Source organism: Hyperolius riggenbachi, chromosome 1 (assembly GCF_040937935.1).
Source record: "Hyperolius riggenbachi isolate aHypRig1 chromosome 1, aHypRig1.pri, whole genome shotgun sequence".
In the NCBI taxonomy this organism is placed as follows: Eukaryota; Metazoa; Chordata; class Amphibia; order Anura; family Hyperoliidae; genus Hyperolius; species Hyperolius riggenbachi.
Genome location: NC_090646.1, coordinates 384,247,458 through 384,263,909, shown reverse-complemented (window position 1 = coordinate 384,263,909; position 16,452 = coordinate 384,247,458). Strand labels below are relative to the sequence as shown.

The window sequence follows — 16,452 nt, the reverse complement described above, 5'->3', positions numbered from 1 at the left end:
AATCACGGGGCAATCAAATACAATTACAGCACAATCGAATCCAATCACAGCACAGGCAAATCTGATGCACTCGGAAGGTGGTGGTTGGAGGTGGTGGGGGGGAGGGTGGGGTTGGCGGTGGTGGGAAGTGGGGTCTCAGTGGCAATCAAACATTCATGGGACAATCGAAGCAGATCACGGGACAATCAAATACAATTGCAGCACAATCAAATACAATCACAGCACAGTCAAATACAATGCACTCGGGAGTTGATTAGGGGGGGGGGGTGTCTGAGGGTGATTTGAGGGGGTGGGGGGTTGAACAGGAGCCCGCACGGGGCAGACTGAGTCCTGATCTGATGAGGGGCAGACACAGGGGGTTACTGATCGAAGATCAGTTAGTGATTGCTGGGGAGGACAGATGTAAACAATGCGCAGGGGATGTAATCAGGAGGGGGGTCTGAGGGCAATCGAGGGTCTGGGCAGGTGATCGGTTGCCCCCACGGGGCAGTTAGGGTCTGCTCTGATGGGTGGGGGTGCTGAGGGGTGATGGACAAGTGATAGACAGGTGATCAGAGGGGGATCAGGGGGTAAGCTTGCTGTATACAGTATACAGGGGGGTAGTCTAGGATGGGGTCTGGGGGTGATCTAAAGGTAGGGGGGGGGGATCAGGGATGATTAGGAGGCAGTTAGGGAGCTAATCTAGGGGATAGCGTCGATAGTTAGTGACACGGGGGGGGGGGGGGGGGGTAAGGGGTGCAAGGGTGCTGGCAGGGGTCTGCTGGGGTGATCAGGGGGGTCTGAAGGCTGGGGTGGGAGATCAGGGGGGCTGTGTGGGAAAAAAAAATGTGTGGTGTGTACTCACTAGTGCTTCCTCCTCGCTGGTGGTCTCTGGAACAAAGAGACCACGAGGCGAGGAAGAAGCGTGTATAAAGCACTTTGTTTACCTAACGAAAAGCTTTATACACTTTAATTAGGTGAATTTGTGTATTCCTCCGCCCGCCGGTGCTGCTAATTGGCCGGTGGGCTGGAGGCTAAATGCCCGGCCATCGATCCCTGGCGGAGGATCGCATCACGGATGACGCGATCGCTCCGCCCATGCCCCTAAAAGGACCGCCGCGTCTGTGAGTACGCTGGTCCTTAGGGCTTCCACTTTCTGACCGCCCCTGTGCAGTGGGCGGTCGTTAAGTGGTTAAAGGCCATTAGTGCATGTAGGAGCGAATGCACATATTCCTGCACCAGACCTTGATGAAGCAGTATTTTTATGCCACCCCCTCTGATAGTGTTACCAAGACCAGCATGCACCAACCCTCTCCCTTTGAGACTCCACTGGAACTTCGCCTAGGTTTCTACTACCTGGTTGTACAAGGTAGAAACCAGACCACAGGAGCTCAAAAGGAAATCATGTTTGGCAAAGATAGCTACAAAGAATGGTTTTGTTGCCCATGACAAAAATGTTTGACTGTCTTGTGTGAAAATCTAACGTCTTTCATAGAACAAAATAGATTGCTTGGCCCAGAACAAAATAGTTTGCTTGGCCCACAACCAAACAGCATGTATGCACAGCAGTTGTTTCTAAATGGTCACCTGAAAAAAATCATTAATGGTTACTAAAGGAGACAGTGACTGAGCATGTGTAAAAGAAATCAGAGTGAGACAAAGTATGTAAGGCAGCCTATGTGGCAGCCTTTCCATACGTTCGATTTTGAAACATTTAAGTCAGGTCTGCTTTAAAGCAAAACTCATGGAAAGCTAGTTTGGATTTTTCAGGCTTGCAGCAGTCATTTCACCACCACTAATTCTTCAGAATAAAACAAGATTATTATATTAACAGACAATAAAACAAAGATTTGGCACAAAATGAGTAACAAGAGATTACTAAAGCCCAAACTGCAAAATATGCATTATAATAAAAAAGATTCATGTTAACAGCTTGATATATCAGCAGTAGGAAAACCTCAGCATCTATGTAAGATTGCAATGCTTCTAAATTGTCAGCAAAAATAGAAAAAACTGAGTAACGTTTTATAGCTGCAAAACAAAGTTCAAAACTACAAAAAAACAAAACGCCAGAGCTACTGTATGCTTTTTAAAGTTATTGTACAAGCAACAATAGTTAGCATCCGGTTTCCAAGTGAGCTGGATGGGGACTCTCTCTAGATCATTAAGGCAGCCCTGACTTTAGACCTGTAAGATGAGATTTAAAACTAATATTTTTACACTCACAAGAAGCCAGGATGGAAGCTTAGGTCATTAAAAAAATGATTTCAGAAGCAGAAGCAATTCAAGAATCAGGTTACTTTAAAAACGACTCCTGACTTCTGACGTAAAGTACGGTTTTAACTGTTTCTAATCTCTGTTACAGGGGAAAGCAATATCCTTCATGGCACAAAAATGACAGAATCCTTATAATTCTTTCATTATAGTGATTCTGGGGATCTTGCTGGTGCTCACTTCTAAACACTTAACAGTCAGCTGTCATAGCTAAAGGACTTTGAATAACCATGAAGTGACCAAATTAGGATCATTACCAACTTCTAAAAAAAAAAAAAAAGTTAGTGAAGACAGTACAGTACCCATATTTCTTTCCTCACAAGTTCACCTTCAAATGTTATAAAACCACAACGTCATTGTGTCTCATACGTAAGAATAATATCCATCTCTAGACAGTACACCAACAAGCCTATTTGAATGAGTCAGGAAATAATTAAAGACACAAATTATTTGCATTACAACTCCAAGGGCAATGGAGTTATCTAAAAGAGAATAAAAAAGCTAGGCTCTGCCTAACAAAAGCACTTATTAACATAGCAGAAGAACATAAATACATGCTGGCAATAAACTTAAAGTGTACCCGAGACGGGACTACAGGGCATATTTATACTTACCTGGGGCTTCCTCCAGCCTCATGAGGTGCAAGGGCTCCCTCAATGTCCTCTCCGGTCACTCCGTTATCTTCTATTCCTCCCCGGTAATCTGGCCAGCTGAGGCCAGTCATGTGCTCCTGCGCATGCGTGGGTTGACATCGCGCACCCCTGACTTGCTCCTGATGGAGCTGCATTGCTGTCAGTTGTTTTTCTGCATGTGAAAACCCCTTTGAGTGTGTTCTATGCCATTGACTATTATTGGTTCTCAGTTTTCCTATGCAGAAAATGCACAGAAAAACAGACAAGTGTGAATCCAGCCTAAAGCAAAGCCAAAGTGACAATAAACTAATAAGATAAACAGTTGTTTCTATAGTCCTAATCCGAAATAGGACTTTTCCGGAATGTCATTGTCTTATTTTGGTGTTAAATATTTTTTTCAAAAATCTACATTTCTGACTGACAAATTATGCTTTTCAGCTCCCATACAGACAAACCTTGAACTATTTCCTTGTCCCCTTCACTTGCAAATGGTTTTTCAACCACACCAGAATTTTATGACCACTGGTGAGTTATCAGTGACAGTTACACTGTTCCCACCTGACTTCATAAACATTGTCATTTAGACTTCTGAATTCCTAAATCCTTACAGGGAAAACAAAGAAACACAAACTAGTACTATGTTGGAATAGGTCTGCACCTACACACTATCAAATCATGTAATTTAAGGGGGCCTTGACACTCACTGCATGAAACACAATGTTGGCAGTAACAGAACTGCTCCTCTTATGTAATATTTCAAAGCAGATCATAAGCAAGGAAAAAACAGTACTGTAATATTGAAATATCTAAAATGATTACAGCGAAACTTTAATGAATCAAACCCATTTTTAAACACATCCAAATCAGTCTGGACACATGGACAGCTGTTTTTTTTTCTACTGCTACATGTGCTCTCCCTCTGCATCCCCTTGCTATGCCCCGGGGCAACAATTGCAAACTCTCACCAATGTAACAGCAGTCAATAATTTATAAGTTTGGGACAGTTTTGCAGGGTCACCTATATTCTCCTATAATCTTTGGCTCTGTCATGCTTTAACAAATCAAGGCCAAAATGTGCCTCTCTGACATTTCCTAGAGCTTATAGAATATAGAAACATAATAGCAGATTGAAATAAGGACTTAAGTGCAAGCTTTCATGGGCCCATAATTTTCTGGTTTATAAGGTAATCAAACATAGAGAACAAGCCACAGAAGGGGCAGAAAACATTGTGGGGATATATGTGTGGAAACAAATAAATGGAAACATGTCTTTTATAGCCTTAACATAATAAAACACACTTCAGAACATAATTACTAATTCTAAACTATATTATACTAACCCAGTTGACAACATTTTTGCCTGGTCCATATTAAGAGAACAAAGTTTGGCTTCATTGGCTTTCAACTTGAATTTAAAAGTGCTTGGTTCCTGCAGTGGTGAATAGAAATGGCTGTCACTCACTGTCTCCTTTCATTACAACTGACCGTGCGAAGCACTGCTGAGAAGCCCTGCTTTGCACTTGCTGTGCACAAGTATCAAGCCCATTCTAATCAAGTATCGCTAATACTCATAAAGCAAACACAGAAGAAGCTGTGCCAGCACAGGAAATACGGCTGTACAAGAACACAGTGCAAAATGTTCCAAAGTCACAGGACCTAATTAATCAAAACTGGTACACATGGAGGTGTAGGAAAAGTGGAGTAGCTTCCCTGAGCAACCAGATTTCAGCTGACAAATTAAATAAGGATTCTGACCGTTCTGATGTTCCAGACAATTGTCCCACCTTCTTTGCTCTAGTTTCCTTTAAATCTGCACTAATAAATTGGCCCCATAGAATGTAAGAACATTAACCACTTGCTCTCTCACGGCACAAGTATCTACGTCCCTGGAGTCTGCACTTGAGCTCCCAGGGGCGTAGATACTCGTTCCTCCTGATCACGAGCAGCGCCCACAGAGGTCAACTGTAGTGCACGGATTGGTGAGTGGAAACATACACTCCCAAAGCCAATCTAAGGGTCTAATAAGGAATAATCATTGTTGCAACAAGCAACAGTGATTATTCCATTGTAAAGGAAATTACCAGTCACTCCCTAGTGGCCCCAAAAAATTACAATAAAAATATTACCATATAAATGTCCTATAACAAGTCCATTAACCCCTTATGACCTCCCTCTGTCCCCATATAGCAGACTTGGAAAACAAAAATTGCCAAAGTTATGGAACTGAAAAGACAATACATAAATTGTTACCTTAGGGCCTTAGCTTTTTGAATACCGTATGTATTCCATAAGGTTGTATTATTGTTATTTTTGCAAATATGGGCTTGTAATTATTGATAGAGAACAGTGAGAAAACCAAAAACACAAAATTAAAAAAATACACTTTTTTTTCAAATAAAATATTGCCACCATACATTGTACTAGGGACAACATTTAAAAGTTGTAATATCCGGCAAGAATAAAATGTGTGAGTTTTAATTACAGTACCACATTTTATTTTAAAACAGTACCACATTTTATTTTAAAACTAAAATCTGAGAAGTACCAGTAATTATTATTTTCATTTTATTTCCTCTTATTCCCTTTAAAATGCATATGGAATAAAATATTTCTTAGCCAAAAAGCACCACCTAAAGAAAACCTAATTTGTGGTGAAAAAAAACAATGTATAGATCATTTAGGTGTGATGCCCAGTGATTGCCCAGTGAATGAATGCAGTGCTGAAATAAGGTAAAAACCCTTAGAATATCATTAAATTACAGCCATGTTGACTCGGGCCTGGTGATGTTGTGAGCATTCATCCTGGCATTGTCACATATATAATCGTTCTACAGGATTCAGATGACTGTTTTTCAGCGATATAGCATGCATGAGTGTCATCCAGAAACATGAGGTATGATTTCTTTCCGTATTTTATATTTTTAATTACAGTTTGTGTACTAAGGGCTCTAATCATGTTTATATAATGATTATATGCAATCAGATTTCAACATATTTAATGGAAATAAAAGTTTGTACCCAAAAAATGACTTTGGTATTATTTTAAAGGGAAGGTTCAGGGAGGGTGGGTAAAAAATAAAAATCAATTCCCACTTACCTGGGGCTTCCTCCAGCCCGTGGCAGGCAGGAGGTGCCCTCGCCGCCGCTCCGCAGGCTCCCGGTGGTCTCCGGTGGCCGACCCGACCTGGCCAGCAGAACTACTGCGCATGCGCAGTAGAGCCCGGAGGACGTCCGATGACGTCAGCGCGCCGGCGTGGGACGCAGAAGTTCCGGGCCTTGGAGCGCAGAAGAGCCACCGGAGACCACCGGGCGCCTGCGGAGCGGCGGCGAGGGCACCTCCTGCCTGCCACGGGCTGGAGGAAGCCCCAGGTAAGTGGGAATTGATTTTTATTTTTTACCCACCCTCCCTGAACCTTTCCTTTAAGCAGCTTTCAGGCACTGTTCTTAGTTTTCCAAAGTAAGAAAAGACGAGATGATGAAGCACCGGTGCTGCTATTCACCTTCACCCTTCACCTCTGGTGTGCCTGTTATGCCTACGTGATGCAATAAACCCTGAATAGCAACACCGGTGCTTCATCATCTCGTCTTTTCTTACTTTGGATATACTAATTGTTAAAGTGAGCACGGTAGCTAAAGGAGTATACACGTGGAGTCGAAGGTCAGCCAGCATCTGGTGCCAACCCTGTCTATCTCTCCCTTTATTACTGTTCTCAATTTTGTTCTATTGAGATTTTAATCAACTGTACACTGAAAGTATATTATTAGCGACAGCACATTTCTTACAACAAAAGGTGCACTCACCTGGGAAGCGGGTGGTATAGATCATATGGCATAATCTGTTTGTACCCATCACTACAAGAGAAAACAAGGGTTCATTAATACATAGAAAAAGGAAGGAAAAGTATAGGTTTTATAAACTTTCCAATCTTAGTAATCATCACACACCTGCCTTTGGTAGTAGTGGCTACTGATATGGACAGTGTTGTATCAATTAGCGGACGCTGATCCCTTAACTTACTTGGGACTTCTACCAGCCCCCTGCAGCCACCCTGTACCACGCTGTCACTAAAGTGATCCTCCAGTCCCCTGCAGCGATCCTCTTCTGGCCGGCTTACTGGCGAGTACAGCCACTGTGAATAAGAGTCCTTGATCAGAGATTTTTGCGCACTGTGCATGCGCAGATCACTCCCGTCCACAGAAGAGTGATCTGGGGTTGTGCGGACCAGGGCCGAGCATCCAAGTGACATAGGGTCGTTGCGGGTGAATGGAGGATCGGTTGATCATGGCGTGGGCACAAGGCGGCTGCAGGGGGCTGGTAGAAGCCCCAGGTAAGTTAAACTTTTTTTCCCAGTCAGTTTAGTTTCACTTTAAAGTGGAACTGAATTACCTTACTCTCCTTTGCTAAACCTGAACTGAAATATTTCATTGTATGTGTAGTATTAATGGCAAACAGAACATTAGTAACATAAAACACAGTCTCATATTTTTAAAGACTGAATTTTTAAGATTGAATTCTAAATAGCAGCCATCACAGTCTGATGTAAAATGTGCTTAAATCAATTGCAAAACAAATAGAAGTAATGTTTCTTGGCCTTTTCAACACTAAAACCTTATCCAAATTATTTCCCTTAGCCAGAATAGAGTGTTTTGCCTTCTACTTACTGTTCAGGCCAACAGGCTCAATTAGCTTTCTGTTGGACTGCTTCATTGGCATAGATAACAACCCTAGTGGTTTAATCCTTACTGTGCAGAAAAGCAGAAAGGGAATTCCATTTCTTAGTAGGACTAGTAGTATATTCACCTATGTTTATCTCATCATTGGGTATATTCACTAAACTGCAGTAAGCAGAATAACGTGTGTAAAATGTTACCGCACGATGAGAAAGGCGTAATGCTATTTTGTGAACATACCATCATGTCACTTCAGGTACCCTATAAGTAAGACTGGACAATGATGTCATCACATGTACCACATAAGGGAACAGTTTGGAATAGCAGGCTGTACCAACACTATTGTCCAGCTCTCTGCACCAATCTGACATGTGAGGGAGACAGCTACATGTGTGCCGTCATAGAGGAGGAGAATGACAGGAGATTAAGTCAGAAGATGCACAACTACTCCTATGGAACCAGGAACCCAGAAGAGAGGGCCCAACCTAGAAAAAATAAAGAAACTCCTTAAGGATGTTTTTTCTTTCATGTAAGCACAGCATTCCCATAGGTGAAACAAATGTACCCCCATTACACAGCAGTAAAAGCACATAAAGGGGATACAAGTCCTGCAATTCTGAGCTTACATTCCAAGGGGAAAAACAATTGGTAAGCGGAACATGTGTACAATGTTGGTTAAATGCTTTCCTGAAGGGTTGAGTTTTCTGGTTGCGCCTAAACAGGTTATGTGTGGGTGACTGACAAACAGACTATGGAGGTAGTTCCAGAGAAGGGAGGAAATTCAAAAGAAGTCTTTAATGCAAGTGTTATAAGAGACGATTAGAAAGGAAGACAGGAAAAGTGTCACTTCAATTTCACTCGCGGAATGAAAATGGAATAAAACCTTTAGTTTAGAGACTTTCTAAAGCACATATACAATTTTATTGTTTGCCATTTTTTGAGCATTATACTGCTAGCCCTGAACCATTACAGTTCATCAATCCGTTGATGATCTTGCGAGCAACAGGGATTGGTGTGTATTAGAGTGCTTGGATAACTGACAAGCCAGTCAGCTGAAAGTGGTGGCATCAGCACTATGCCGAGAATCTAGCATATGTACAAGTGTGTGCACACCAGAACTTTATTGTCAGCAATGCCATTGGCACTCTACTCATCTGGCCTGCCAGAAGCCACTCCATAGCGTGCCATGCCATTGTCCGTCCTTCCACCTTGACATCAAAACACATTGCTAGCCAGATCCTGAACTATGATAAATTCAGGCCCAATATTTTTACCAATAGGTAACACTGTACTAACTTTATGTTACACTGCTGCTGTGACAAACCTTTTATTTTTTTCTCTTTCTATACTGCTACAATTGTTTTGTTTTGTACATCCTTGCTATCTGATATAACACCCTTTGCTAAGGGTAATTCAAATGCTTGTTTATATTTCATAGTAAAAATCTTTCACTAAAACATTTGAAACTAAAACACATTGCTAGCAGTAGAGACGAACACCGCTCACCACCCCACCTGATTAGCCAGGAGCAGGATCATGGGCAGCCAAGCCCTATAAACACTGAAAAAAAGATAGAGATCCGCTTCTTCTGGCATAATAAAAGTCCGATCTTTATTGAAGAATTGATGTGCTGGGCATACAAATCAGCTAAAACACATTGCTAGCCTGGAGGCTACCGATACGTCTGGACAGCATTCAGCATCAAAATGCCAATTGAGGAATCAAGACCCAATCTCTACGGGAAACAGTAGCTGTGCGTGTGTACACACCTTAAAAGTATGCTGTACTGTGTGCAATATTTTCATCAATTAACATGTGTCCCTCCAAGTCAGCATTTTCCAGTGGGATTGCAGACCTTGAATCCTATCATAGCTTTTCTCAATCTCCCTAAATGAAGATATTACTTCGTTCTTCTTCTCCCAAATAATGATTTCACTCTAACTAGTAGCCACATGTTTTCATTCTGGCTACTGATACTTCATGCATTAGGCCCAACGTGCCTTCACTGTGCAGAGTTGTGTTACTAGGGGGAGCATAATCTCTAGAGCATTGCCTGGATTTACCCAAAAACAAGTAGCAATAGATGTAAATGAACACGTAAAGAGTTCATCTGCCTGTGAACTGCAGTTTACAGCAAGTAGACAGCTAAAAAAATAAGAAACCGTTTCTGTTGAAAAATTGGTGGCAGATCGTAGATATCATCTGGGTAAACAATGTGAATGAGCTACCGTAGTTCCATATTGTCAAAAGTTAAATTTCGGGCACGACCCAGTCATGCTTGGTGAAAAAGAATTCTGATTCTTATATACAAGAGTAATAATCTGCAAGTAAAACTAAAACAAACGAGGCACATGGCTGTTGGAGTCCCTTAATTAGTTCATGAATGTAATGTGTTGGAAGATGCTGTCTGTGATAGCCAAGGATGTGGTGCTGTACTCGGACTAGGAAGCTAATTAAATGAACTGCATGAGCAAGAGGTGGTGACAGGCTAAGAGGAATAATGGCTGGTAACATCCTGTTAAATCTGCCAACTTCTGAATGAGCTGAATCAATCTGTGTGGTGTACTGAGAACTTCTGAGATGCTTGTCCCATTAAAATGTATTTATTGTTCACTTGAGGAACAGTCTGATTAATCCAAAGCTCAGGCTTCTAACCGCACAAATTATCTGATCGGCAACAACAACAACAAATCCAAACCATGTACTAAAGTAATACAAAACTATTCTCTAGGGACTAATTTCTGGCTTATCACCGTATATAGAGCAAGGTGTTTTCAACCACCAGTGACTTGTGGAACATAGTAAAGCCATTTCTGACCCTAAGTGTGATAAATATGACTGACATCAGAAGAGGCTGAGTATATGGATAAGTCTGAAGTATGTGCAGATACTATCAAGGACTGGAGCTTAGAGATAGATTCTTGCATATGCTGCAAGTAACTTATAAACAGGCACAGAGCAGAGAGTTTTTACTTAGCTCTAAAAAAAAGAATGTGCAACATCTACCTATTGACACATCAATTATTTGCAGAGGTGCTAAAACAACCGGGTGAAAAATTTAGAAAAAAGTCACCTATTATATGGAGGCATGTTCAGTATGCAATGGTAAAATTGCTGACTGCAGGAAGCATATGACAAATTTACACATCCCTCCAACAGTTCTCTAGTGTACATTGTGCAAATAGCGTAAAGCTGCACTACCTAGGTAATGCACACGTTGTCTGAGCACCCTGTGGTGCATTACTTGCATGCAGTACCCAGGCACTTACCTAGATAACGCAGGTCGCACAATGCACGATACAGAGCTGTTGGCGGTATTGGTAAAATATTACAGCTGCATAGTGACTATGCCCCCATATATGATACTGTACCTTTTCAACATTCAGGAGTTAAATAAACATAGTGAATATGTCCCATGATGAGATAACAATAAATCATAAGAAAAGCTTTGAGCATCCGAGCCTCCGCTGCATAGGTTTATAGAGTAAGAAGCCTCAGTAAGAAAACTATAGACTGGATTCTTACTGTTCCGCATACCAACATCCAATAGCCTGTATTATCTAAAATGTTTTTGCTTTCTATTACTAAGGAGTAATGCACAAAATGCACATTTGGTTTTTAAATAGGCAATAAAAGCCCTTAAAATTGCTGATCCCCTTTTCCCAAGACATTTCTCATGCTTTTCCCTTCTTACAGACTCTGGCTCTAAGTGAACCTTAATTTGACCATTTTAATAAAGTCCATGTGTAGCCACAACTCCCCACTGGGTTCGCTTGGATTCTGTTCACAAACACACTGGGCCAGAATGAAAACCCTGCATGTGGCTTCTCTAGATCATGGTATTTAAATTATTGGCCTCACACCCCGGTTTACCTAAATGTGTTTGGTTCCTACTTGTTCTTTCAGGCCAGTGCTTTTATTGAATTTAACAGAACCCAAGCCAAAGACCCTTTTCACATAAATATTCACTGTTAGTAACAGCTTGCTCATCAACAAACTTTATTCAGCACTGATCATTTAGGGAAAAAACAAAACCACAAAGAGCCACTGTACATATTTCAGTAAACTTCATGACTGAATTTCAAGGAGCAGTCAAACATGTGTTCATAATATGTGCTACAAACTACCTAACCAACACAGCTCTGTAAACAAGAATGGTGTTACCCATCATCCAATAAGCCCTTCTAATCAGACTTTTTGATGGACGAGAAAGAAAAACTAGGATAGTATAGAGACAAACAGAATTCTGTAAATACTCCTATTTTGTATACAGCTACTGATGATTTTAATCTTTAAAGAGAAAAGCCACACACTGCACTGAACTCCACAACAGGCAACTTCATCATGGAGTCACTGTACATATATGGGCAGTGACTGAACATAAGAAACACAGCTCAAAGGTCTAATGAGATGCTGCTGCGGGCTACAACCGCTGATTGTTCTCATTCAGGATGCTTCTAAAAACATTTAAGAGCTAATAGCTTCTCCAAATATGACTGTGTGCAAATGTGTCTAGCACACTAGAGCAAAAAAGTGAAAGGTTACCCTCACTCATCCTGAGAGCACCATTCATTATCATGACAGCCAGGTTTGTCTGGAGGTGAGAAAGCTGGGGATGGCTGGATATTCCAATCAGCTTGTTTCAACAAAAGCTAAGGAGTAATAGCTCGCAAAATGGCAAAAAAATAAAAGAAGGCTCACAGCCACTTTTGGAAAAAGAAAAGAATAAATCCTTTCACAGGCAAGCATCATCCATCTCTGTATGGTGTACTCATTGCTGTAGTGTTTTCTAACAGCACAAGGAAATCTGATACCAAGAGCAAACAAGTCAGCTCGTGGTGCACAAAACGACCGTACAGCAACGTTTTTTTACTGTTTGCTTTGAAGAGGAACTTTACTGAAAGATAGTAGAAGGGGAAAAAATAAATACAAGGAAGACATTGCAAAGGGAGAAGGTAAAAAATAGATGAAGAAATTATCGATACTGGCCGTGTAATTTGTTCATGTTGTTTGATCCACCAGTGGGCCTGCAAGTCAGCATCTTTACAGCTGAGAGGCATAAAAAAAACAGGACAGCACCAACTGCCTTTATCTATAAACACACCCACTAACAATGTGATAGGCTAAAAGGCGTGTGAGTGTATATATATATATATATATATATATATATATATATATATATATATATATATATATATATATATATGGTACTTACGTATTATATCCCGTCTAACAGAACCGCTCAGCAGTTAGACAGGCTTGAAAAGTGTATTCACCATTATTTCGGCAGCTGATTCAACACAAGTTCCCTTCAATGCTCTTTATCTGCTCTTGCAGCATGATTGGATTGAGTGCAGTATAAGTGAGCTACTCTCTCTGCAGGTGGTCTGGGCAGGAGATCTGAGTGTCGGGAGAGAAGATGGAAATGAGAGCCTATGGGCGTTCCTCCTGCTTCGGCTTCTCCATTTAGTACACATCCTGCATACTGCAGCATGTGCTCGGCCAGGCATATCTCCCGGTAACAACGGGGCTGGGGGAGGAGGGGGACAGGTGTGAAGGAGGGGTCAGGGAGCATAGGGCAGCGAGGGCTGAGCTATGCTGCATGGTAACTAAGGAAGGAGTGGGGGATGCTCCGGACACATGAAGGGCAGCTGATTTCAGGATGGGGAGTAGGGACAGGGGTGGGATGAATGGGATGCATCTTGCTGTGACTTCAGGACAGGATCTGCTATTGGAGAAAGCCACAACACCGCACAGCGAGGAAAGCTGTGCAGAACAGAGCAGCTGATCTGTGGTGAATCAGCTGCTAAAGAAACACAGTGCACACTTTTTAAGCCTGTCTAACGGACTAGCTGCCCTGCTAGATGGGATAATACGTAAGCACTATATATACATATATATATATATATGAGGAAGATACTGCTTGCTTGGCAGTTTGAAACAGCTGTTATTTATCAGCTCGGGCAGCACGGTGCCGTAGTGGTTAGTGCTCTCACTTGCAGCGCTGGGTCCCCAGTTCGAATCCCAGCCATAGCAACATCTGCAAGGAGTTTGTATGTTTTGCCCATGTCTGAGTGGGTTTCCTCCGGGCACTCCGGTTTCCTCTCACATCCCAAAAACATACAGACAATTTAATTGACTTCCCACTAAAATTGCCCCTAGACTACAATACATACACTACACGATACATATATAGACATATGACTATGGTAGGGATTAGATTGTGATCCCTTCTGAGGGACAGTTAGTGACAAGACAATATATACTCTTTACAGCACTGAGTAATATGTCGGCGCTAATATATATAAATACATAAATTAATAAAATAAATGCAACAAGGTTCAAAGAAAGTAAAACTGTCCTAACCATGGTCATGACACCACACTGTGAAAGGTGTTTCACCACAATATCAGCCACACAGACATTACAAATGTACTATTAGAGAAAAGGTAAAGATTTCTCGTGGGAAAGGGTGTATCGCCTTCTGATTGGGATGAAGTTCAATACTCATTGGGATGAAGTTTAAGGCCTCTTGCACACTGCAAGTGATTCCGATTCAGATTCCGCTTTTTAATCAGTTTTTACATCCGATTCCGATTCGCAGTTTGCTCCCTGCACACTGCAAATCGGAATCTGAATCGGATGTAAAAACTCTTAGGCTCCCTGCACACTGCAAATCCGTTTTCCGATTCCGATTCCGTTTCCGATTCCGATTCCGTTTCCGATTTTCCTTGAATACATTCAACAGAAAAACGGATCAAAAAACGCAGCATGCAGTTAAGATTAAAAATCGGAATCGGATGTAAAAACAGATTAAAAAGCGGAATCTGAATCTGAATTGCTTGCAGTGTGCAAGAGGCCTAAAAAGCAGAATCTGAATCGGAATCACTTGCAGTGTGCAAGAGACCTAATATTGGTTAAAGTTTCAGGAACAAAACAAAAAGTATAAAATGCAATACAGCGAGTGCACAGGGTATTTTACTGGTAGTTAGGCCACTGATGCAGCACGGATTGCACAATAAACACAACCCGCATTATCTAGATAACACGTGTATTGGTAAGGCACATTATTTAGGCAATGTGGATTGTGCAAATTGCGCAACCCCTGATACGTCAGTAGTGTACTGTAAGTACCAGTAACATATAGCATGGCACATTTATTGTCTTTTAGTGAATATGGCCGATAGTGTGAACTCACCTTAAGGCCCTGTTTACACTTAATCAGTTACTCTTAGTTATAACTGAAAGGACAATGGATTTTCAAAGTAATACCCATGTTTTCCTATGGCACCTTTCACACTTAACACATTTTAACTGAAATCTTCTTCACAATGCATTGCTATGGAGAAGGAAAAAAAATGCGTACCAACTGATTAAGTATAAACGGGGCCTAAGTGTTATGGAATACGCTGCCTGGAATAACTGGAGCCATCATCTGAGGTTATATGCACACACTAAATTACTGTGAGGAAATGCAGAAGAGCCGCCGTCTCTCACAATGAGGCGGCTGTTTCCGCGTTCAGCAGCGCGTCACAACGCGGAAAAACCGCCGCATGCCGCTTAGGCAGAGCGGCGGAATCCGCATTGGTAACGGCGGAATCCGCATCAGAGGCGGCCCCCGCACTAGATACATTGCATGACAGTACTGGTGTGGCTGGGACTGATAGTCCACCAAGATTCAGACTTACACGCGCGCGAGCACAGAGGCAGAGTTTAAATAGCAGTTAGAAGGGTGTCGGCTGACCAGCTGGGTCAGCTGACAAATTCCACTGCTCTCATTGGACCAGCAATTAGGGAGGTCCTGGAAAGGTCCTAGAGTATATATACTGCTGGTTGTTCACTTGCTCTTTGTCTGGCGTGCGATCACATATGTGGGAGCACCCAGATCCGTAGTCAGATCCGCAAGTGTGCCGGGACCAGCTGGAGCTGTAATCCTACACTTAGCTAGATTCTGTTGATAGCTAAAGTACTAGTTTGATTGTATTTATTTGTTATGACTTTTGCCTGCCTTGACTACCCTTTTGAACTCTGATCTTGTACCTCGATATTTCTGATACTCTGTTGCCGAACCCCGGCTCGTTCCTTGACTCTGCTTCTGCCTCCTGATTTTGTACCCCGATATTTCTGATACCCCGTTGCTGAACCCTGCCTGTACTTTGACTCCGCCTTTGCCTCCTGATCTTGTACTTTATCTGTCCGTGTGTGTACGACCTGGCTTGTCCGACCTCGAGAACCGACCTTACTGTTAGAGGCGGTTCCTCGTTCTGTTAAGTGACCCTTCCGCCAGAGGGTTACTTTCAGTATATCCTTCCCGCTGGCAGCCTGACTCCTCCCGCCTTGGAGAGCTCAGGTTTGCGGAAGGAATCTGTACAGTACGTCTTACTGTACTGAGGCCCTGTCCTCTAAGTGTTACTGTTACACCAAAACACTACACTCTACTCAGGTGAACAGAGGTTAGCTAGTATATCGGATTATCAGTGATACTGCAGATCACGTATAATCTGGTATACATCTGTATTCCCAGTGGTTCTGCAGATCACTGGTAATCAGATCCTCTCTGTGCTTCACCGATCGTTACAATTACCTATCAATCTCCCACACATACTGTACAATCTCCAGTGTACTCCTTTTCGGTCTTGTTAAAAGGTAAGGTTAGTCTTGATTTTACAGAAATATGAAAGTTACTGTTAGGCCATTTAAGCAAACCCTCACAGTTTTAGTTATTAAGGAGGTCAGAAATACAGGAGGAAAATTAAATAGGGGTTTTTAGTGCCAACAAGGGGCCTCTATTCCTCCTTTCTCTTCCTGGATGTGAGTAAGAATTTATAATGAATGATGCTTCAAGGTGTTCTGTAGCTTATTAGGTCTTCATTATCTTGAAGTTTGACAAGAAATT

At 42.0% G+C, this 16,452-nt stretch overlaps 1 protein-coding gene across 6 annotated transcripts in view; it reads right to left on the bottom strand.

Moving 5' to 3' along the window:
* The window catches only part of ADAMTSL1 (ADAMTS like 1), a 529,495-nt gene that overhangs the window by 292,431 nt on the left and 220,612 nt on the right, over positions 1 to 16,452 (bottom strand). For all 6 annotated transcript variants that reach the window (XR_011020540.1, XR_011020539.1, XM_068234383.1 and 3 more), the window contains one exon: positions 6,687 to 6,737. Coding sequence is in view for 4 of the 6 variants with exons in the window: in XM_068234383.1 (XP_068090484.1) it covers positions 6,687 to 6,737 (51 nt within the window). In the remaining 2 variants the exon portion in view is untranslated. The remainder of the gene's footprint in view (positions 1 to 6,686; positions 6,738 to 16,452) is intronic.